The sequence below is a fragment of the Macrobrachium rosenbergii genome, chromosome 25, assembly GCF_040412425.1.
Source record: "Macrobrachium rosenbergii isolate ZJJX-2024 chromosome 25, ASM4041242v1, whole genome shotgun sequence".
NCBI classification, from domain to species: Eukaryota; Metazoa; Arthropoda; class Malacostraca; order Decapoda; family Palaemonidae; genus Macrobrachium; species Macrobrachium rosenbergii.
This window is the reverse complement of record NC_089765.1, coordinates 34,892,376-34,916,548: the sequence shown is the minus strand read 5'-3', so window position 1 is coordinate 34,916,548 and position 24,173 is coordinate 34,892,376. Positions and strand designations below refer to the sequence as shown.

Here is a 24,173-nt window from a genome sequence, read left to right as displayed (position 1 = left end):
TTTTATGAACACATATCCTTATGAATGCTGTATTGTAATAGGGATGCTGGTGAACAACAGTGATTTGGAAAAAGGTTAATAATTTTAATGTACAGGCAGTCAACGGTTAACCCTTAAACGCCGACTGGACATATCGAACATCGACTAAAATTGTCTGTCGGGTGCCGAGTGGATGTACGGTACGTCGAATACAAAAAGTTTTTTTAAATATTTGTGGATAAATAGTTATAGGCCTAGTTTGCGAAAGATTTTAAATCACGCGCCTTGAGGGATGCTGGGAGTTCACGGATCACGCTGTTGTTTTCTTTACAAGCGTTACCCAGCCGCGCATGCGCAAATTTCTTTCTTCTCGCACTACAAAGCATCAGCGACGCATCTCAGAAATTCTTTCGTCATTTTGTCGTAATTTTTGCACCGTTTTATATTAGTCGTTACATAACGTTTTATACATGAAAATGTGCACAGTTTCATGTAGAATACAACACAAAACAACCAGTGGTTGTAGCTTTTATAAGTTTTGAAATATTTTCATATAAATCACGATAAGTGCCAAAATTTCAACCTTTGGTCAGCTTTGACTTGACCGAAATGGTTAAAAAATGCAATTGTAAGCTAAAACTCTTACATTCTAGTAATATTCAATCATTTACCTTCATTTTGCAATAAATTTGAAGTCTCTAGCACAATATTTTGATTTATTGTGAATTTTTAAAAAAACTTTTTCCTTATGTCCGCACGGTAACTCTGCTGAAAATCTTGGAAATTCTTTCGTCACTTTGTCGTAATGTTTGCACCGTTTTATATTAGCCGTTACGTAAAGTTTTATATATGAGAATGTGCGCAATTTCATGTAATATACAACTAAAAACAACCCATGGTTGTAGCATTTATCAGTTTTGAAATATTTTCATATAAATCACGATAAGTGACAAAATTTCAACCTTCGGTCAACTTTGACTCGACCGAAATGGTCGAAAAACGCAATTGTAAGCTAAAACTCGTACATTCTAGTAATATTCAATCATTTACCTTCATTTTGCAACAAATTGGAAGTCTCTAGCACAATATTTCAATTTATCGTGAATTTTGAAAAAAAACTTTTTCCTTACGTCCGCGCGCGGTAACTTGGCCGAAAATCTCAGAAATTCTTTCGTCACTTTGTCGTAATGTTTGCACCGTTTTATATTAGCGGTTGCATAAAGTTTTATATATGAAAATGTGTGCAATTTCATGAAGAATACAACAAAAAATAACTCATGGTTGTAGCTTTTATCAGTTTTGAAATATTTTCATATAAATCACGATGTGCCAAAATTTCAACCTTCAGTCAACTTTGACTCGACCAAAATGGTCGAAAAACGCAATTATAAGCTAAAACTTCTACATTCTAGTAACATTCAATCATTTACCTTCATTTTGCAACAAACAGAAAGTCTCTAGCAAAATATTTCGATTTATGGTGAATTTTTGAAAATAACTTTTTCCTTCCCTCCGCGCGCAGTAACTCGGCTGAAAATCTCAGAATTTCTTTAGTCACCTTGTCGTAATTTTCGCACCGTTTTATATTAGGCCTTACATAAAGTGTTATACATGAAAATGTGTGCAATATCATGTAGAATACAACAAAAAATAACTCATGGTTGTAGCTTTTATCAGTTTTGAAATATTTTCATATAAATCACGATAAATAGAAAAAATTCGACCTTCGGTCAACTTTAACTCGACCGAAATGGTCGAAAACTGCAATTGTAAGCTAAAACACTTACAGTTTAGTAATACAGGCGGTCCCCGGTTTCTGACGGGGTTCCGTTCTTATATGTCGTAACCGAAAAATCGTCGAAGTCGGAAAATTGTCGAAAATCGTCAAAAATCATAAGAAAACCTTACTTTTAATGCTCTGGGTGCATTGAAAACGATGTAAACTGCATTATTATTGAGTTTTACATCAAAAAACCTTCAAATTATGATTATTCTGCCATTTTGGGGCCTTATTTCTTCCGTCGGATCGGCGTACGACGCGTCGTAACCCCGGAACGTGTCGTAAGCCGGGAAATAATTTCTGATGAATATATTTGAAAAGCGTCGTAACCTCAGAACATCGTAAGCCGGAACCGTCGTAAACCGGGGACTGCCTGTATTCAATTAAATACCTTCATTTTGCAACAAACGGGAAGTCTCTAGCACAATATTTCGATTTATGGTGAATTTTAGAAAAAAACTTGTTTTTACGTCCCCGCGTTACGAATTCATACATCATTTTGTGATAATATTTTCTCTGTGTTGCTCTGATCGTTTTACAATTTGTTATATACCAAAATCATCGCAATTTAGTGTACAATACAACAAAAAAAAAATAACTCATTAGCTTTGACCGTTTTGCTCACAGCACGATTTGTATACAATTATATATGAAATTTTTTTTTCATGCTGTCATATATTCCAATATTTATATATGATAATGATATTTTTTTTCATTTCTGATGGTTGCATACTAAACTTTAGGCAGTGACAAAAAAAGGAGCCAAAAATGAACTCTTAATCTTGAAAACTAAGCGTGCTGTGATTTTAAAAAAACTTTTTTTCCGCTTCGGCGCTAACTCCCGAACGCCGCCAGCATACAACAGACACTCTTGTAAATAGAGGCTTGGCGTTTAAGGGTTAATGGCGGGGTTCTGTTCCTGGTCGAGTGCTGATAACCGACAATCGTTGTTAACCAGAACATCACAATAATTATGGTAATAAATGGCGTGTACGATGCTGTAAGTGCAAACCACTTACTGACGCCGATAAACCGCTTATCAGTGCTGAAAATCGGTTACCGGTGCCAAAAATCTGTTAAATGACGTTGTTAGCCAAGCGTTGTAAAACCAAATGCCATTAACCGATACTGCTGGTAAGTAGGGACTGCCTGTACCATGTATGTTTCTGTAATGCCAGTTGATTTTACTTTTAAGATGTCATTTATTGTTCATGCACAGCATTGGGTGTAGTCTTACAATAGGATTTTCATTTTGTGCTGCATTAAAGTTCTTTTACTCTGGCTATTATGAGAGTTGTCATATTATTGCAATAGAAATGTATATTTCTGTAGAAAAATGCGAAATATGCCATAAATGTTTTATAAATTTCTTTTGGCTTAAATAGATTGCCATTTATGACTTTTAAATGTTATAGAATGAGCATGACACTTGAAACTAAGCATAGGTTATTGATAAAAAACAATGTCAGTGTGCAGTACAGTACTTATTGCATAATCTTAGTCACTCAGTTCCAGTCACACCACAAAAACAAGAATGGTCCCTAAGTGGTTAGGTGCTTATCCAGGAACCTGGTGAACATTATCCCTCTGTCTAGTTAATGACCACAGTACTCCTAAAATTTTTATAGTAATTTGCCACACTTCATTAGTTTTCATAATTCTTTATAATACAACATAGGTCACTGCCAGCTAATTTAACAATAAATTGTTTTGAAAAAAAAAAAGCCAAAGTGTCAACAACCCTAGATGTAGTGATGCCAGTTTTAGTAAATATAAGTCAATCAATAAATCCCTTTACTTGAGAGTAAGGCAGCCATGTGGGTATTCTGAAGCTCTGGCCAGGATATCTTGCCCAGTAACACTTAACAAACAAAGCCTTGTAGTCCTTTTCAAGCTAAGAGGTAAAAGGACTAACCAGAATTCTCCCATCCCTGGGAGAGACAGGAGATGAATGTCTCAACTACCCTTACCACAGTCTGCTACTGGTGAGGGCTTGTCTCCAGGAATTATGGACCCTTTGAGAGCAGAGACAATCATATTTTTGAGCAGTAACATTCCTTAAGAAAATGATCTTCTACAGCAATCTTTCATAGAGACAAGCCCCCAAGATTGCTGATGCCAGTCCTAGTCGTGCCACACACAGCAATGGATAGGTGAGGTTGTTATTGGCGAAGGGAGCCATAGTTATGGGATATTATCAAATCTTTTACATTCACCAGTTAGTCATCCTCAGTGCTTCAGGGAGGTTGGAGAAAGGGGACTTCCTAGCAGTGAAAATTCTTCTTTTCAATTTCTCCAATTCCTTGTTTGTAAAACAAAGCACACCTTGGGCAAGTGGCTCCAGAGCAAAGAAAAGACAATGACCCCAACAATGAAAAGCCCATAAAAATCTTTTCTAAAGACATTATGCATCAGAAATATCAAGATGAGAAGGCCTTTGGGGGAATCATCATAAATACGAGAAGGTTTTTGGGGGGGGGAATCATCATAAATAACTATATCCTGTATAGACAATATCATTAAATTATTGCAAAATTATACAGAACAAAAACCATTGAAGATTAACCCAGCTTGGCCAAACAGTCTGCCAGTTGTCATCAACCACTGCCAAGAGTGGCCTTACTAACCCTAGAAGGAGTCATTCCAGCTTCTCCCATTCCCTGACACACACCTGCTACACTAGCAGTAAGAAGGTCAACAAGACTTCAAGCAAGACAGAGGCCTACCAACCTAACAGCCAGTGAACAATCAGCATAAAATACCCCACACTAACTACAGTCTCACTGCCACCATATAATTACTGGTACTGTATATCCTACAGGTTGTGTTCATCTGAGTCCTGTCCATGTTTATAAGAAACAGAGACTTGGCAAGACTTGAGATTATTTAAATAAAGCAAAAATGACAACTTTGGATAGATTCTGCATGATCTAGCTTCAGAAGCAAAGAAAATTATAAGAAAAAGTGATAAAAAATTGTATGAAAAAGAGGTAAAACTAATGTAAATGCAGTAGAAACTGCCATCTTTTTAGCAGCACTGCTTTCTGAGAAGGTACGTAACATTAATACATAAAGATAATAAGAAACACTGGAATAGTGCAAACTTAGGGGCATTTAAAAAATTGATACGGTACGTGTTTTGTAAACTAATGAGGGATTAAAATATGTAGATACTGGTATACAATGAAAGTGCATAAATGCAGGTCTGCAAAAAATCTACCCTGTGCAGGCAGGCAAGTATTCTCTCTTATCATTCTTCTTATCTGTTCTAATAATAGTACAGTATTTTATATTGATGCAATACTTGAAAGTCCTAATATTTATACTCTACATCAAACAACTGTATAAACAGGGCACAGGTATAATACTTTACAACACTTACGACATTCTTTTTATGATACGACATTCTTTTTATGATTCTATGTATGCTTTTTATCATAGGCCTGTTTCTATAATACTGTGTATGGTACAGAACTGTAATTACAGGCGGTCCCCGGTTTACACGGGGTTCCGTTCTTGCCGCTCAGTAACTTGAAAATCGTCGTAAGCGGAAAATCGTCGAAAATCATAAAAATCACAAGAAAACCTTACTTTTAATGCTCTGGGTGCATTGAAAACGATGTAAACTGCATTATTATTGAGTTTTACATCAAAAAACCTTCAAATTATGATTATTCTGCCGTTTTGGGGCCATATTTAATCCTCTAAGCCGGGAAATAATTTCTGATGAATATATTTGAAAAGCGTCGTCTCGAACGTCGAAGTCGGAACCGTCCGTAAACCGGGGACTGCCTGTACACTTTAATTTACATGTATCTTTATCACAGGTTTAATCCTCTATATATTGTACAAAACTATAATTACACCTTATATAAGCACATCTGTAAGTAGTAAGTAGTTAGTTGTATTTGTATGGACTGAGGGTGAGTGGAAACAAACAGTTGCCTAAAGGTGTGATAGAATTACTTAATCCTGCTCTAGAACCTTTAACTTGATGATAAACATATAGCTATTATTGGCTCGTCTGCTCACTCTCTTATTCGCTTATGATGTGTCTACACCGTAAGACTCAAGTCTCTTCATATTTTGAGATTCCTGCCATACCAGATATGGGATGAAAGGAGGAAGACCTTGTCCTTTGCCCTGTCACAGGTACGAGATTATATCTCAGGACAAAGTATTACTATAGAAGGGGGATGTTTGATTCATCTTTCTACTAGCACAGTGAAATCGGAACTCTGATAATAGAGGTGTACAAGACCACTGCCTTGACCCAAGCATCCATAGTGCATATTAAGGGCTGTAAAGTTCATGCTGTAGCTATGTCTAGCTTTTAAAAGCATTATTGTGGCAGCCAGGTCATAACTGACCACTAATAGGTTAGTTGCCTCTCTTAGCTCTTCACACTTATTTTCAATGCATGTTCCCTCCTGTCATATGCTGTAGCTTTCTGGGGTAATAATACCTAGATCTTATGTACATGGAGCCTCAGCCGGAGAATGTTTTTTAGCTCTTTGTAGAAAAAAAGGAAAATAAAAAGTTCAAAAAATAGCAAACCACAATGTTACTAATAAGAATCCTGTCCAACTTCGTAACCCCATGTTAGTCTCAAGGGCTTCTATTACTTGGTTATATAGTAATCCTTTAGGAAGCTGCCTACCTCAGCACCCTGGTTAAAATTTTTCATATGGCAAGAAGCCTTCCCTACTTAGTAACAAGCATAAGAAAACTGATTGTAGTTATTTTAAATTATATTTTTTTACACCCTAGATAGATTTTTATGATACAATTTAATCAGATTATACAACAAGTTACCTTCTCCCTATCACAACTCTTCTTGTGTCAATTCTGGGCAACATGGGAATGATTTTGTCATTAGTTGCCTTGTAGTTCCTGTATTGTGTACTTGTGGTCATTGGGGAGAGTTCTTTTTTGTGGTGGTGTCTGGATCTGCTGGACTACAAGATTAGCCTATGTGTGTGCACACTGAAGAGTTTGCGTTACCAGTAATTTTTTTTTTTACAAAAATTTCAATTTTAATTCATGAAAACTGGTGAGACTTTTAGGACTTACAGCAGCCGATTTGCTTTTCAATATTGATTTTGAATGTCAATTGTTACTTGTGAATTTTCCTTGAGAGTGAAATCTTGATACTGTACTATATCATATTAATGACATGAATTTTCCTTGAGAGTGAAATCTTGATGTTATATCACATTAATGACCTTGAGAATGCCTAAAAAACTCTTATGGCTTTCTTTTAGAATCATGTTTAAGCATTCTATTGAATCCTCAAAAATCTGTGCAGCTTCCAATAGATGAAAATTTGGAGATTCAATCTGGTTTAAATATATTAATTACCTCATACTGTACTCCATGAAAATTTTAAATGAGGCTTACACAATTCATTAGATTTTATTTTTAGAACCTTATCCTTGGAAACTGTTAATTTGCATTCAAATCTAAGGCCAAGTTCTCAAACATATGTTCCATAAAACCATGTTTTTAACAAGGAATGTCCATCTTATAAGTATTATAAAAAAACTGGAAAAGATATACTGTACTAATTTGAAAAAGAAAATTAGAAAAGGTTCACTGTACTAATTATACATCTGATTTGGTAGATAATAGATGTGTAGCCTCCTTGGTATTTTGAGGGGATCCTGTTTCGTGTGATACCACAGATTTATATAATACTGTCAGATCTGCTGGTCACTGAGTTGTTTTAAGTATTATACTGTATACCAGTAATTTACAATTATATTTCAGAAAGGATTTGCCCCTAATGTTCCAGAAAAGTTAATGGTAATTGAGGTACAGTAGTGCACAGTGTATTTCTATTCTTTTTTTTGGGGGGGGTGGTATTAGACCATTTGTATTTGTTTGATGGAAGAATGGTAACCCAATGGGTAACAGAGGGTACTACAATATTATTATTATTATTATTATTATTATTATTATTATTATTATTGTTATTGTTTTGTTGTTGTTATTATTATTGTGATTGTTGTTATATTATTGTTGTTATTTTTGTTATTATTATTATTATATAATGGGACAAGCCTAGGGGGGCCATTGACTTGAAATGCAAGCTTCCAAAAGAATATGGTGTTCATTTGAAAGAAGTAACTGAAGGTGAAAGGAAATACTGTACAGAAAGAAAAGATCAGTCATTAGAAAAGAAAAAAATATTCTTGATTCGTAATTTGACATCGTATTGCGATACAGCTCATAGCTATAATTAGAGTTTACAAGTGAAATGTAGTTTTATGTTCAAGTCTTAACAATCACCTAAAAATTACATTATTAGGTCATGAGAAACTCAGAATTTTAATGCTTCTCAGGGTTCTGCATTTTGGAATTCCACCATGTCGGGCAGCTTACCAGTCAGTGAAAATGAACAGCCAACGGAAACTAGCTCATTGAATCCAGGTCGCTTGGAGGGTGCGACAGCTGCCACCTGTGGGACAGATCAACAAGCAGTTGCAAATATCAACACAGATGACCTTATTTTTGATCTGCAACTGGTGGTGGACAGTTTTATGGAGTGTAAAAAAGATGATGGTCAGCTTCACATGGATGGATATCTTAGAGCTTATTCGGAGATTAACAAGTAAGTGTACAGTAGTTATAATCTGTTAAAAACTATTTATAAAGGAAGTGTCCTCGTGAAATCTTTGAAAGTAAGTCATATTTTCATGTAAAGGTTATAAATGGTTTTGTTATATTTTTGAGGTGTATTAGTTGCAAATATTTCTTAAGCTGGATCACTAGCGGCTTTTATCATTGAATTCTCCCTTTAGGACCACAAATGTAAGTAGGGGAATGACTGTACAGTATTGGAAACCAATAATTATAATGAAGTAATGAACTGAATAGGAACCATTGCCAAGGACTCAGAATTGATGCTTATCTAATCTAAGCCTTTAACACTTCCATAGAACTGCCATTTGGTATATGTTTGTTATAACAAGTATAAATATATTTTTTCTTATGGGAATTTGCATAGTAGTATTCCTCACTGCAAGCTGGAACTTGGTAATATGGTAGTTAAAGAGAGGTAGGTGAGTTGGGAGACCCCCCCTACTCACCTGCAGTAAGCAAGGACGTTTTCTTCAGCCATGACCTAGTCAACTTCATGCGACACTCTGACTGACCATCAGGTTGAAACTTCTTTCATCTTTTCATTGTATGTATAGTTTTTCTTAATCAACATGGATTTGAACAAGAAAAGTGAAAACAATTAAAGATGCAAAATTGCGAAGGATGGAAGATTAGTATTTGGCTGTCTCATGAACTAGGTGTTATTGTAATCAGTTTTGTTGTTCTGCATTAGTAGGTTCTGTGGGGAGTGTGCTTGCTGGTCTCCTTTGTAGTGGAGAGGTTTGGCTACAGTGGAGGAAGGCCAAAAGATATTTTGCCTTTCCTCCAGTTTTTTCATAGGGGATTACTTTGCCTTTAGTACTGTTGAATCTTTTTGGCTCCTTCCTCCTGGACTGCTCCCTCTCTCTCCCTACTTCTGCTTGTTTTTCTCTGACCTGCTAAGGGCATTATGTGCATGACGGTAGGTTACTAGTCTGCATTCTCTAAAAGTGCTGATCCAGGTGCATGTGCTGAGCCTTCATGGTTCACCACTGCCTGGCAGTGCTTTGTTGGTGGCTTCGCTGGAATACAGATAGACGGTTTTGTCTCTTTTGCACAAATGTGTAATTTTTGGAGGTGCTATAGAAGCCCATGAAAATTATAATCTAAAAATACCCTTGAACAACATTAAATTTTTACTTCATAAAGATGAAGATCTTCACTGCTTGAAGATGATAAAAATGTAAATATGTTAGATCCTTGTCCATGAAGGTATTAAAATGAAGCCAAAAAAGAGGCTAGAGCTGTAGCTATTATGGAAGATCACACACACATTTCTGTTATTGGCCATAAACATCTGTAAAACTGATTATTCAGTAAATGGCAGAATATGTGGAATATCGAACATGATAGCAACAAATTAACATAGATTAAGCCCTGTGTTGGAATGTGGAGTTCATCAGATCAAATAGAGTAGAACAGATGAACAGGACTATTGTAAGTAATGTAGGCACAAGTTTTTTTTGCGGGGGAGTACAGTATGTTGAAACTTCGACAAGAGAGATTGTACTTTTCCTCAAGTTGTGGTACGGTTTTATGTTTTCCTTCTAAATTTATGTAAGGTGGAAATGCGTATTACGTAGAAGAAGGATGTTATGCTTTGTTGTGTTTAAACCCAGACACAAAAGGAAATATTAGAATTGCAGAATAACATTTTATTGCATAGTCACACTTAGTAAAAACACCAGTGAACATGACATCCAGATAGAACAAAACAAGAATAGTGATTAAAATCCACACAATACAGATGTAACAGATATTAGAAAACCATCTTAATCTTCAAGACCTGAAAATATTTTGCACATTGTTACCATTAGATATTACAGATTACAGTAAACAGTAAATAGAGAGTAGTAACTTGAATGGTATATATCAATATCCATTATTTTCACTACTCAAACAACTTTGACTTTAAGGAACATTATTAGCTGACAAAAGTAAAATTGCAGCTTGTTCATTGGTTTATGTTGATCACTACAATAGCAAGACTATCGTAATCAAATGCAGTATACATTTGTTTCATTTTCTTGCAGTACTTTTATAAAATTTAATGGTAACAATGTGGAAAATATTATTAGTTCTTATAGATTAAGATGCTTTTTTACTATTTGCTCTCTGTATTGTGTAGATTTTGATCTGTTCTCTTTTATTTTGTTCTATTAGTACGTCATATTCATCGGTGTTCTTAAAAAGTGTTATAGGGCAGGAAAATAATGTTCTATAATTCTAATATTTTATCTGTGTTGGAAAAAAATTGCTGCATGAGCCTACATCCAGTACTTTCAGAATCTTAAAATACTACACCAACTGTAGCCCTATCCAGTTGCAAGCTCTGAGACACTGTTGGCCAAGAAAATTTGACAAAACATGGCTAGGCTGATTATGCTGCATGTACTACTTGCAAGTAATCTGTTCAATTTTTTCAGTTCACTACTATGTCAGATTCAGAAAAGTTTATTAAATATTTAGAATCAGTGAACTTCAAAAAAATGCAGTAATTATTGTGTTGTACTAGCCATAGTTATGGTACTGCAGTTTCCTATTGTGTTGTACTAGCCATTCACTATTGTGTTGTACTAGCCATAGTTATGGTACTGCAGTTCACTGAGACACATGCAGCCCACCAACAAAAGCATCCATTCAATTGCGTGAAAGTAGTGCAACTTTCTTTTTTTGCAAAATTTTGCTAGTCCAAATATGGCTGTCTTCTATGTTTGGATGTACGGTAGTATTATTATTATTATTATATTATTATTATTACAATAGTTTCACCAGACCACTGAGCTGACTATCAGCTGTCATAGGGTTGCCCAAAGGGTTACTAAGTTTCAATGACCATAAAAGCTCACAACGAGAAATGTTGCTACATAAAAGGCTCGGTTTATATACTTATGAAAAATACAAATTACCATATTTGGTGGCAATGTGACCCCCCTTTAAAAAAAAAAAAGGCTCAAAAAAATATCACCCGTTGTTACATGTGCAGTTGAGGTATCTGGTGGAGTAATATACTGAGACCCCAGCCAGGGTATATTTTACTTCTAAAATGTTACACAGTATCCTTGTCATATCTGCCTCGTATATCTTGTTACTACTTTTAGTTTTTGAAATTATTTTGAAATTAAGGTGATCATAGTGAGTAATGTTGACGGCCATCATCATCACTGTGGGCTTTACTAACATCTTTACCATCAGTCGTTGCACACCAAAAATTCCCAGTCATGCTCATGGGTCGTTGCTATTTTATGGTATGTGGTGTTTATCAAAATAAGGGCATTTTAGTACATCGACTATTGTCATAAAAACATGCATTAAGACAGTGATACCAATCACTGAGTTTTTAGGCTTTGATGATGATGATGATGATGCTGATGAATTTTCAGGATTTAAAGATGATTGAATTTTTTGTTATAGAACACTGATGTTTTCAAACTGCTTATTGTTTTACTCGACAATATTTTTCTTTATGATAACAGTACTGGTAGCTTGTTCTTTTACTATATTCTTTCTACTGTTCCATGTTTTACAGTCATGTATGATGTTATTATCGTAAATGACTGCTCTGCTTGTCTGATATGCTGCTTCACAGTGTTTTCATTTCTGCTATATACTTAACCTGCTTTTGTTTCCTTTTCTCTTGTAAATCACAGTACTGTAGATTTATTTTTAAAAGAATTCTTTTCCAGCTGTACTAGTTGCATGTTTTGTCAAAGTTTGTCCTTCCATATGGTAGCTGATTATTTCAATAACGTTAACTGCATATATGTAAATCTACAATTTTTCTTAATATAAGTTAACAGTTTTTCTTCATATTCCTTGCTGAGAAGGAAAGAGGGGTTGGGGGGGATGTGGGGACATTGGTTTTTATATGCAATCATAATAGTGCTTTAAAATTTGTTGCATAAATTCATTCTGTTACTGATCTAACCAGTGTTTATAAAATTGTGTTTAGTATCCTGAAAGAGAAAGCCATATAATGTTAGGTGTTAAGGGAGATTGAGATTCATAGTACAGGCAGTCCCTGGTTAATGGCGGGCTCGGTTAACGGCGATCCGGTTTTACGGGGCTTGTCTAGCGACAAAAATCGGCAATTTTAGGTGCCAAAAATCACAGATTTCCGTTTATTGGCATCGATAATTGGGTATTGGCACCGATACATACCTAACATAGGTGCCGATAACTGAAAATCAATGCTTTTCGGCACCGAAAAGCCCCAAACCTCACAGAAAAATTGCCGATTTTCAGTTATCATCACACCCTCAGAACGGAAACCCCACCAATAACTGGGGATTGCCTGTAAAAGGAAAATGAAATACCAGTCACCTCAGTAAATTTTATGGTTTTTACCAAAGTGCTTTATATAGTAGTCTTGGTACACTTTTGCATCATATTTTTGCTTCAACTGTGCTCAAATTTATCTGAAATTTATGATAAAAATAAACATGTCCACATAAGGATGTGAATAATTATTTTATATGTGAAATATGTCATAAAACTAAATATTTGAATTTTGTTCTTTAGTATTTGAAAGGACTGCATTATTCATGTTCTGCCCACAACACTTATTAAAGTGAGACTATGTTTCCTTTTTTCCACAGGTTCTTCCAGATCTTGGGTTCAGTGTTCAATTTTGTAGCTCATGATGTTCAAAAAAAGGTAAGTATTTTGAAAACTAATTTTCTTTTTGTTTTGGCTCAGTTCCAATTATTTTGTGATACAGGTGTCAGCACCTTTTCCAGACATGTTCCGGAAGAAGACACAAGCTGGGAAGTTTGCGCAACCAAACTCCATGGAGGCAAGATTGCCTCTTTGCATGCCCAAATCCTTGCATTTTCCCACAATCTGGGGGCATTGGTAAAAAAGATGGATCCCCATTCCAAAGCAGCAAATGAAGTACTTGGTCATCATGATTGACATGGTATCAGTATGAGCCTATTCTTATATTCTCCTGTAAGCTAATGCATCTGAGGCCTTTGGAGGAGAATGTGCCTCACAAGTGACTCAACAGTTCTTGTGTCAGTGTTGCCTTAAGAGGCACTGGTCACCTTACAGCAATCTGTCTCTTTATCCTGTGAATATGAATATGAAATTTAGGCTTGAAGCCAAGCACTGGAATCCGAGGGATTTTTCAGCACTATAATGAATTTGGTTTGAGATGAGTAGTTATGGCAATGAATTTATTAATAAATAAAATGAAAGAATGATTTTAAAGCTGGTAAAAATTGACATTTGGCAAAAACTGATATTCCCCATAAAAAAATGAATAAAATGAAAGAACGATTTTAAAGCTGGTAAAAATTGACATTTGGCAAAAACTGATATTCCCAATAAAAAAATTATAACTTTGCATTTAAGGTATGCATAACCTTCACAGTGTAAAAAAGTAAAATACAAAAAAAAAAATTCATAAACATTCTTATATAAACAACTGCAAAAGTGTATATACTACACTTGGCAACATACCAAGAGGTCAGTATTAAATTTCATTATAGAGGTTAATGTGTCTAAGGAATCCAACTATGATACAGTATTAACAGCTACATCAGGACCAAGCAATTCTGCTATATCCCTGACCACTAACTCTTGTCTTTGCCGTGCTGCAGCATACCTACAGCAATATAATGATGTGTTCCACAGTAAGAGGAGAGTCGCACTGTGTGTTCCACAGTAAGAGGAGAGTTGCACTGTATACAGACTAGTACAGTCCCCCCCAAAAGGAATCTGTAGTTCAATTGTGTATGGCGGATGTTCAATACTTTGTCTGATCCTCCTGTACTTTTTATTGTTGGCCAGAAGGGAAGAAGACCAATGCGCTTGCCACATATTTTTGATATATGAACAAATAGTCCATTTCATATCGGTAGCAGGAATTTGATGGAATAGAATGTCATCTTTAGTAATGACATCTTTTGCTTCATGGTCAGCAAGTTTGTTACCTACAATGCCCACATGGGCAGGGACACAGCAAAAATGGACTGATTTGAATTTGGAAGCAAGCCTATACAGGTATTATCCTACTTACAGTGGGGTTAATTTCCAAACGACCCATCGTTTGTTGAAAAAAACATATCTCGAATATAGCCTAGCCTACACTATTTGGTAACCAGTTGGTTCTTAGCCATGTAAAAATAAGTCTAATCCTTCGGGCCAGCCCTAGGAGAGCTGTTAACCAGCTCAGTGGTCTGGTTAAACTAAGATATACTCAAGTACCTTGTATACATATATAGTAGTTATTAATATCAGCTAATTCTGGAGGTTCATGCAGAATGACTTATGATAATTCAATACTATGAGAAATTGAATAACAAACAAGAATTAGCTTAGCCTACACTATGGTATATCATATGCATGTATGGAAGCCCAGCCTACATAATGCTGTACTGTACTCTATATTCACATATTAACATCTTATTATACAAGCGTCAGCATAACCAATATACATCGTTCCTGTGAATCTTTTAAAATGTTATGCTTTACTTCACTGTATCCAATAATATTGCACATATTCTTATATTGCTTTTGTATAATAAGTTGCGACCAGTGTTTTGGTTTGGAAATTGATTATGTGGTAAGTTTTATTTAACTCAGTTTAGAGCGCTTTTCTTGCTTCCAGTTAGCGTAAATACTTTATTTATACAGGGCAAGGTTACTTTATTTATATGGGGCAAGGTTATTTTTCGTTATACAAAATGTTTTTAAGTCAAAATATAAATGAAGTATGTCTTGTTGTGAAATTAATTTAGCAATTTTTTTCGTTAATAGATGATGTTGGCTGTTTGGGGGTATGTTTGTTTTATGTAAAGAAAGAAAAAAAGGGGGGTTATGTTTGTTTTGTGTAAAAAGAAAGAAAAAAAAATAAAGATTCTGTTCCCTATTTTCACTTGATTTCATCATAATACGAGCTATACGGATTTATTTTTTATCGGCGTGAAAACAGCAGTAATTTGTGTTCTTTCATGCCCAGTAGTTGTGATTAAAATACTTTCCCTCCAATTTTATTTATGGTAGTTTTTCATCCGTGCTGCCAATGCACGATAATTTATAGTCATTAGCAGCTTGAACATTTTCTCAGCTTCAGCTACAACTTGTAGCCTAAATTTAGCAGTATGCCGATCTTTTATCCATAGCGAATAAGGGTATAATTTGAAAATATATTAGTCCTATTCTACTTAACATCATTTGTAACATAGCTACAGTAATTGTTTACTACCGTACGATGGTGGAATACAATCAAAACAGCTGTTGTTATCCGATTCCGTTATAAGCAAAACAACAGTTTCTTGTTTGATTGTGTATGGATGTACGCATTTACGCAAGAGTATAACGTTACTAACAATATTTTTATCATTCTCTTTTACTTTTTTAATAACTAGATGGGATAAAGAAATGGAGGAAAAGAAGTTAGTCTATTGTAATTTGGTCTCTCTCGCTGCCTGATTGTATGCTGCTGCTTGTGCCTGCGCGCAATTTAAAAATATTTTATAAATATTGTCGTATCAGTATTAATTGCTTACCCCATCGCAAAATCGAATTACCATAAGGCAAAATATTGTAACTCGAGTATTACCTGTACAATCATTCTTGAATATATTGAATAATTGGATGTTTAGGGTTATACTACTAAATGGCCATGAGTGCATTATAGGAATCTGAGTATATGGTGAAAGTATTACCCTGTAGAGTAGAAACAGTCTCAAGAGATTTGGCTAATGCAGTTAATTCAGCTGTGAAAATAGAGGCATTATTAGATAGTCTGCCTGCATATGAGCTATTGCCATGAACAACAGCACAACCAATGCCACTTGGTGTCTTTGATCCATCAGTGAATAGTTTACAGAACCCAAATGTATTTGGTCATGATCAAGAAAACGAGCCTTCACTTCTTGGACATTAACTGTTTTTTAACAGCAGTTTTTTGACAGACCGATGGTTCTGGAGTCAACCACAGAGGCAACTTAGAGCAGTGTATTGTCTTAATTTTTTTTATTTTTAATAGACACATTGTCAACTGCAGCATTAATTCTTACATGAAAAGGCTTGGATAACCTAGTGTTTGCAAACTGATGTGCATCATTTTGGTTAAGAATGGATGCTGCAGGGTTTTCAGGGGAACCTCTTAATTTGATCATATGCTGCAGTCCCAGTTCCTCTCGACGTAAATCTAGATGGAGCTCTTCAGTGTCATACGAGTATATAAGTTTTCAAATGGTGGTTTCTTAAGTGCACCAGAGCATATTCTTAGACCAGCATGGTGAACTACATCCAACTCTTTAAGTTTGGTTGCACTTGTTGAACTAGACTTGGCAATCATACTCAAGCTTAGATTTACATAATGAGTCATATAACTATAAAAGTGACCTCTTATCAGCACCCCAGTTAAAACCTGAGATTGCTTTTAAAATGTTAAGGGATTTCTTTACCCCAATTTTCAAGGAGTAAATATGACTAGCCCATGTTAGCTTCTCATCAAAAATCATCCCTAAAAACTTCACCTCCTCCTCATACGATATTTGGAATGGTTATCTTTTTAGTACTTCTAGTAAAACGAACTACCACAGTTTTGGGAGGGGAGAATCGAAAGCCATTGTTATCAGCTCGGTTGGTGATTGCATTAACTGACTTTAGCAAGAAATTATAAGCTGCAATAGCATCATAACTATTGACATCTACAGCAAGGTCACTTACAAACAAAGATGTCTTTACTGAAGGTGAGGCACATTCAGCAATGCTGTTTGTAGCCACAGCAAATAAGGTGACACTCAATACACTGCCTTGTGGGACACCTTCCACTAGCTCAAAAGCATTAGATAAGGTGTTTCCAATTCTAACTTTAATATACATATCACTTAAAATGAACTTGCATCATTTTAAGTGTTCTGTTACCCTTTTGGTTTATGGAATGTTGCCTTGTAAGGGACCTTGTTAGAAATTATTCTTTAAGGTTTTAACATTGGCAAGATGTATAATTTTAAATTTAGAAATTTTTTTCCCTACCAAGATGGTCTAAACCATTAACACCTACCCTGTGATAACTTGCTCTTTAGTTCAATTTAGCATGGCCCTGGGTGGTATGTAAACAGTTTCATTCAGAGTGCCAGGATTAGATGCCATTTGGATTATGATCTGTAGCCATGAATAATGTTTGAATAGTGTAATTACCCAGTACTGCACAAGCATACTAATTTGATTTCTGTCTTTTCAACAGATAACCATTCTTCAGTGTTACCGTAAGGGGGGTGCGGGAGACTTTTATTATTCCATTCAGTCTATGATTGAATATGAGCAAGAGCATAACCTCATCAGTAACAAAGACCGTCAGTCTGGTTCAAGAACGTTGCTACGTCTCCATAGAGCTCTAGGTATTCTGATGGTATTGATAATTCATTGAAATATATGAAAGTTTGGATATATAGTTAAGTGAACTATGTAAATTTTTTTAACAGGCTTTCTCAAAGATTGACAAAACTTTTCAGTGTTAATCAAATCACATTCTTTGTGTAATAGTGTTTGCACTGGAAATGAGTAACTAAATGATTTTGTGGAGGTAGCTTTGTTTGCTCAGCACACAAATCAGTCTAATGTATGCTTATTAAATTTTTGTTTCAGAATTCATTATTGGATTCCTTTCGGAACTTCACAAAGCTCCTGATGATGGTGGTTTAGGAAGCGTAACATCAGAGGTTTACAGTCGTACCCTTGCTAAATTCCACGGGTGGGTGCTTGCGAAAACTGTAGGTGCAGTTTTACTTATGATGCCTACTAAGCAGACCATTGTTGACAGGGTAAGTGTAAAGAATGTTTTAAAGGGCTCAGTGAGAGGTGAAAGTACTTGATAAGAACCTTGCTTTAATAAGGTTTTAATTTTTTATGCTTGGGAGTGTTTTAGCTGTATATAGTTGAGTTCTTGTATTTTATATTTTTCTAGGAATTAAAATCTGGAATTTGCTTTACAAACAGTTTCTCCGTAATGTTTCACATTTACATACCTCTTTGTACACTGTCATTGATTTCAAATTGATGAGGAGGAATTTGAGTTTACCTCACTCTTCAGTGCCAGCTGTCATACACTTTTGGATCAGGGAGACAATAGGTTGTTTTAGTGAAGATGTGAAAACTTTTTCATTCCCTATTTCTTTGTTATTATATGTGGCTTCACTAAAAATAATTTGTGGTTACTGACGTTGGAGTTAAGTTTAGAGAAAAATTGGCATTTTCTTTCAAGCTAATTTGGCTTTTCATAAATAATTTCTAGTTTGTGATCATATGTGTTTACTGCACATATATTTAAAATTATTATCAAAGGATGTTAGTGCACAGCACTGTATATAAAAAAAAAATAGCAGTGCCCAAAAACAGGAGGGAGGTGAAAACTAATACTTTTAATGTTTAAGGGACTTTTAAAAATTGATGAAAAGACCTTTTCCCCCCTTTTAGAAAACAGATGCTTACCCAGTAATTTACTAGGCTTGGGAAGGTTGAATAAGCAAATACCAGCAAGCCTTATCTTTATTATTTATGGATTCCTTAGTGTGGTCTGTTATCATACATTCATACCTCATTTTTTTTTGTCTGGAACTTTGATCAATCTTTTTTCATTTCTCTTAATAATTCTCTTAATAAACCTTTAGATTGAGTCCTAATTACAGATTAATTATGTACTTAATCTTTTTATTTGTAGTTAGTAGTATTGTATATAGCATCTTTGCAAGAGGCTCCTGTCCCTTTTTCTTTATTTTTTTATTCAAGATTTGCAGCTTTGATATTAAGCATTATTCAAAATAAGGTTGCCTAGCAAGTTCGGTCCAGTGAAGGCTTGTGTATATAGTATTGCATTAGTATGGCTTTCATAAATTCCTTTTTTAATATGCTTGAAATAAAACTGGCAAATTCTAATTGCTTATGTATTCATTCTCTATTTTTGGAAATTAGATGTTATTTTTATTTATATATGTAAAGTATCATAAGGAGGATAATATGGTGGAGACTAAGACATTCCCTATGAAGTGGGAATATTGATACCTGTAATTTGGAATGCATGAGACAGTAACTGCATTAAGATGCAGGCTTATTTAAGAGTGTAAGATTCTTGTTTTCTGCTTAACTGACCTTTATTTTCTTGTACTTTTGACCATTCTGTTCATGCAACATAGCAATCTTGGATAGTATTTTTTAAGACTGCTTTGAACATGCATTGCAATTTGTTACTAACAAGCACTCTAAAGAAAAATATTAATGAGTTAACAGTAGACAGATTTTTATCAAATGGTGAATATAGCCTAACTTATGGGTGGTCCCTGTAAACTGTACCCTTGAAAATCTTATGTTTTGTAAAGCCATACTGAAGAGAAAATAAATTAATGAAAACAAAATGAAAATAATCATAAAAAACAATGAAAAGTATTGAGCTGTTCACTTTGAAATACAGGAGATGGCAACTTACGTTAATAGCAGGTGTATATGGATGTAAAAATATAAAATGATGCCTGTTGGGAAATTTTGTTAACCCTTATCTCCTAATCATATTGGATACAGAGAAATCGGCCTACAGTTCATGGGGAATACCTATTCTGTCATTTCTGGTTTCTTGTAGTTAAATAATCTAAAGAAGTATTGGATTTTTTTCATCTGCAGGTAACACAAGGAAGCAAACAGGTAAGATACAAAAACTTGAAAGCAACACACTCACTTCTCACTGTTTAGACTAGTAATAAAAGTCATATATCTGAATATAATGACAGCACCTCTGTTGTGAATGGGATGGCTACTTATTTTTTCTGTCCCTCTGTGTAGCATGCAGACCCCAAGTATTGTATTTTTTTTTTCTTTTCTCAAAATTTGCCTTATTTGCATGCTTGATCCCATTTTCATCTTTTATTTAAAGGGCCAGTAAAGGACTACTAATACCTATCTGGAAATGATGGCAATATTAATCTTGCGAATGGAATGGCAGCTTAATTTTTTTTTCTGTCTGTGTAGCATGCAAACCCATTATACTACTGTATATACTATAGTTATGTTTTTAAAACCAATTTTTCTGGAAAGTTTGTCTTATTGAGAGCTTGATCCCATTTTTATATTGTATTTAAGTGAACATTAAAAGAGTAAATGAGTTTTTCCACATTATTTACTCAACTTTATTTTCTATCCATTCCATTGCTAGCATACCTTCTTCTCTTAAAGGAACTTTTTTTGTAGAAATTTCGGAATAACAGAGAAATGATGCTCGTGACAATAAATCTCAACCCTCAAGGTAGGAATACAACTTGCATGTCTATTTCAGGAATATAACTTTGTGATGAGGGACAATTTTTCAGTTGGTTAAGATTTGGGCTTTTGAGGTGAATTTTACAAGGAGCAGTTCAGTATTCTTTACCTTTTAAGTGACTAATTATTTGTGATTCCTTAAAATTGTTCATAATTCATAAAGAAGAGAATGTAATTAGCTGCACATATGGCTAATTTTGATGCATGATGTTACATGAAGAGGAAAAACATATAGCTTCTTGGCAGTGATGGTGGCTTGATTATCCATTACTTTATTTACACTATTCAATATAGTTAATTTCTTTTTACTAGTTTAATATTTAACTAGCATTTTATCCTTGTCATATTAAAAATTCTTGATATTCTTTGGAAATGAGTTCCAGGAAAACATACTTCTGAATACCTGTCCATCAGAACTCAGTATTTTCCTCTCTTGTCTGCTAGGGGCCATCAATTTGAAGCTGTTGTTTTGATCCAAAGGCAGATGGTTACAAGTTTCTCACCTGGATGTAGTATGAGGCTTTTACAAGGTATGCACTGTGAGTGTTGCCTGTTAACTAGGTTTTCTCCTGGGTTTCTGCTTCAGGAAGGAGCCATCCTAGTTTTTCACAGGTGGGGAAGAGATTAGAAGTTGGATCTCTTACTCAGTTAAATTAGCAGACAAGTACCTAGGTGTGCTCTAAGCACAGCAGACACTGCAATCAAATTGGCTTTGGTGGGTCATCCTTACCCACCTGTCTTCTTGCCGGAGTTCTTTTGCACTGGGATAGTTTCTCTCTCTCTCTCTCTCTTCTCATTGATGCTGAGGCTTCACTGCCAGCTCCTTTCTTCTGGCGCCAGTCTTAGAAGGGCTGTGCAATGTTGGGATGACAGGAGCCCCTTGAAGGGAATTCCACAAACTCCTGCAGTGCATTGTTACATTTGTGCTGAAGGAGGATTAGAACACTAATGGTTTGTCCAAGGGGAGGGGGGACACTTCTGGTTTGTCCAAGGGGAAGGGGGGACACTTCTGGTATGTCCAAGGAGAGGGGTGGTTAAGTTCTGACCATAGGACACACCTCATCTTTAGGTCAATGCTCTGGATGCTTGGGAAGCATTGCTCTTCTGCAGGTTCCCAGCTATAGTTGACAGGATTCTTGTTAGTGATGATGTTCTGCATAGCCTTAGTGGAACTGGGTGAAGTGAAGAGGAAGAGTCTGTTTTCTCTTTGATTTCTGCCATTTGCAGAAGATAGTGGAAAGTCTGCCAGACCACTGGGGCTGTCTGCCAATAAGGAACAGATTGGCAGACAAGCTCTGTGGTTGGGGATCAGTTTTGGTTCAAAGTAGTTCTTACACCCTAAATGGTATAAGTTTCAACTTGAGCTGGGAGATTTTCCCCTATGCTGGATTCCAGGCTGGACAGACTTTTGCAGTACAGTAGCTCACCGAGATAACAGATTAAAGTGTCCGAGCCTACACCGCTATAAAAGAAACTCCAATATAACACTGTATATGTACATACATGAATGCATGTTTTTGCTATAAAGTACAGGTATACAGTAAACCCCCCGTATTCGCATTCTCATGGTTCACGGACTCACGCATTCGCGGGTTTCTCTGTGGAACATATCTAGCCATCATTCACCCATTCGCTGTATTTTTCACTGAGAAATATTCACTAATTACTGTATTTTCATATAATTTTCATGAATAAATGCACTTTTTGTGATAAAACTATTAAAATATTCAGGTATAAGCATTTTTACAATGTTTTTCTTGGTTTAAGCTATCAAAATGGGCAGTTCTAAGTGTTTTTAGAGGGGGTTTTAAGCATTCGCGGATTTGACCTATTCGCGGGGGGGTGTGGGATGCATCCCCCACGAATACAGGGGGTTCACTGTAGTTATACCCTGTACCCATTAAACTACTGTAAAATGCTTATGACTGCCTATTTTAACAATTCACTGCCTAATTTAATAGTTCAAACAAAAATATACCATAATCATACTAAAACAGTTTATTTCAAACAAAAATACACCCCAAACCATCATCCCAAAACACCCAAAGTCATCTTACATTACCCTTCTACAACTGCTACTCTGAAGTATATACACTGCTACAATGCTTGTAACAATGATTTACTAATTTTAAAATATTAATACTAATGTAAACACAGCAGAGTATCTATATAATACAATTTAAGTAAATGTCTTACAGAAGAGTGACAACTAATCAAGTTACCCCTGTATACGTAAGCATAGTCATTTTCTCTCATAGACCGTTCTGTTTTCATTTTGGCTATAAAGCATATTATTTATATAAATAAACAGTACCCGTGAAGTAAGATAAAAGCCTTATTATTAACATAAACTACAGGACAGTAAAAGCTTTAGCATAATTTTTAGGCCTTATTATATTAATATAAACTGCAGGACATTAAAAGCTTTAACATAACTTTTAGAGTTGAAAGCAATGTAAATTAATAAAGAAACAGTATCAGATTTTACTTAGCTGCACAATAAACATGGAAAATATTTGAGTATAATAATAAAAATTAATTAAATTAGCCAAGCCTCGATCTGGAGGTGAGAACCCCCCAATCGATATTCCCATTTTGCACTGATATATCCGGAAGTACAATATACAGTACCATGGTCCTGTATCTCAGTGCGCTACTGTACGCTGTTCCCATCCAGTTCCCTGGGGGAAATAATGGAATTTGTATTCCATTGTCCTGGGAATGTTCTGGATTCTACATTTTTGGCCATTTAACCTGTTTCTCCTCATTGAGTGATCACCAGCGTTGATTACTCATGTTGAAGCTGACCCTGGTTACTCCTTGTGGCCAGTGTTGAGTGGCATCCATTACTGCTGCTCATGACTGGTCTTCCTTTGGTAAGAGCGTTGGTTCACCAGGTTGCAGACCCCTACACCATGACTTTTTATGCCAACCAGGTACTATTATGATGCTACAAGAAACACTCCTAGATTTTGTAGAGGATATGTGGCTGCAATCCTTTAGCAAGAATGAGTGATGGGCAGCCATGGACTGGCCATACTTGTTGGTAGCTCCTAATCTATACTCCTGAAGGTTAACATCAGTGATGAGGTTTAGAAGCGAGGCAAATACAATCGGAAGGGTCATCTGTATTAGTCATTCCTGACATGAGTGGCAAAGACTTAATCCTTGGATTTTTAAATCTCAAGGAAGAGAATTCTGTTTCCCATTGAGGACTTCCAAAAATAATTTTTTGGGGAGGTTAAAAAAAAATTTTTTTTTTATAGAGAATGCTCTTTTTATGTTACAAAATAAAATTCACCTTCCTAGTAGGTGTCGAGGGTTGCTTCAGCATGAGGACCTAATATGATTGTTTGTTATGAACAATGGCATACTGAACTTATCTTGAGATCCGTGTGATTGCATTTGAAGGTTGCCATAAGAGAATTGTAAACAGTAGTACTTTAGTAATGAATGTTGCTCATGGATGTGTGATTTCACATGGCTTTTATTGCTTTTGGGTTGTGGT

The 24,173-nt window shown here is 35.4% G+C and overlaps 2 protein-coding genes across 8 annotated transcripts in view; one reads left to right on the top strand and one right to left on the bottom strand.

The window, feature by feature from the left end:
• LOC136852551 (MPN domain-containing protein CG4751-like) overlaps nt 1-24,173 on the bottom strand; it is a 136,679-nt gene that overhangs the window by 91,219 nt on the left and 21,287 nt on the right. The window lies entirely within an intron of this gene.
• LOC136852548 (ceramide-1-phosphate transfer protein-like) overlaps nt 1-24,173 on the top strand; it is a 43,490-nt gene that overhangs the window by 13,582 nt on the left and 5,735 nt on the right. For 3 of the 7 annotated variants that reach the window (XM_067127295.1, XM_067127296.1, XM_067127291.1), the window contains exons 2-6: nt 8,104-8,372; nt 13,000-13,057; nt 17,607-17,760; nt 18,008-18,183; nt 20,033-20,053. In XM_067127295.1, the coding sequence (XP_066983396.1) occupies nt 8,128-8,372; nt 13,000-13,057; nt 17,607-17,760; nt 18,008-18,183; nt 20,033-20,053 (654 nt within the window). In that variant the 5' untranslated portion in view covers nt 8,104-8,127. Of the gene's footprint in view, nt 1-7,546; nt 7,574-8,103; nt 8,373-12,999; nt 13,058-17,606; nt 17,761-18,007; nt 18,184-20,032; nt 20,054-24,173 lie in introns of those variants that run through there. The other 4 variants (XM_067127297.1, XM_067127298.1, XM_067127293.1 and 1 more) reach the window with 2 other exon arrangements.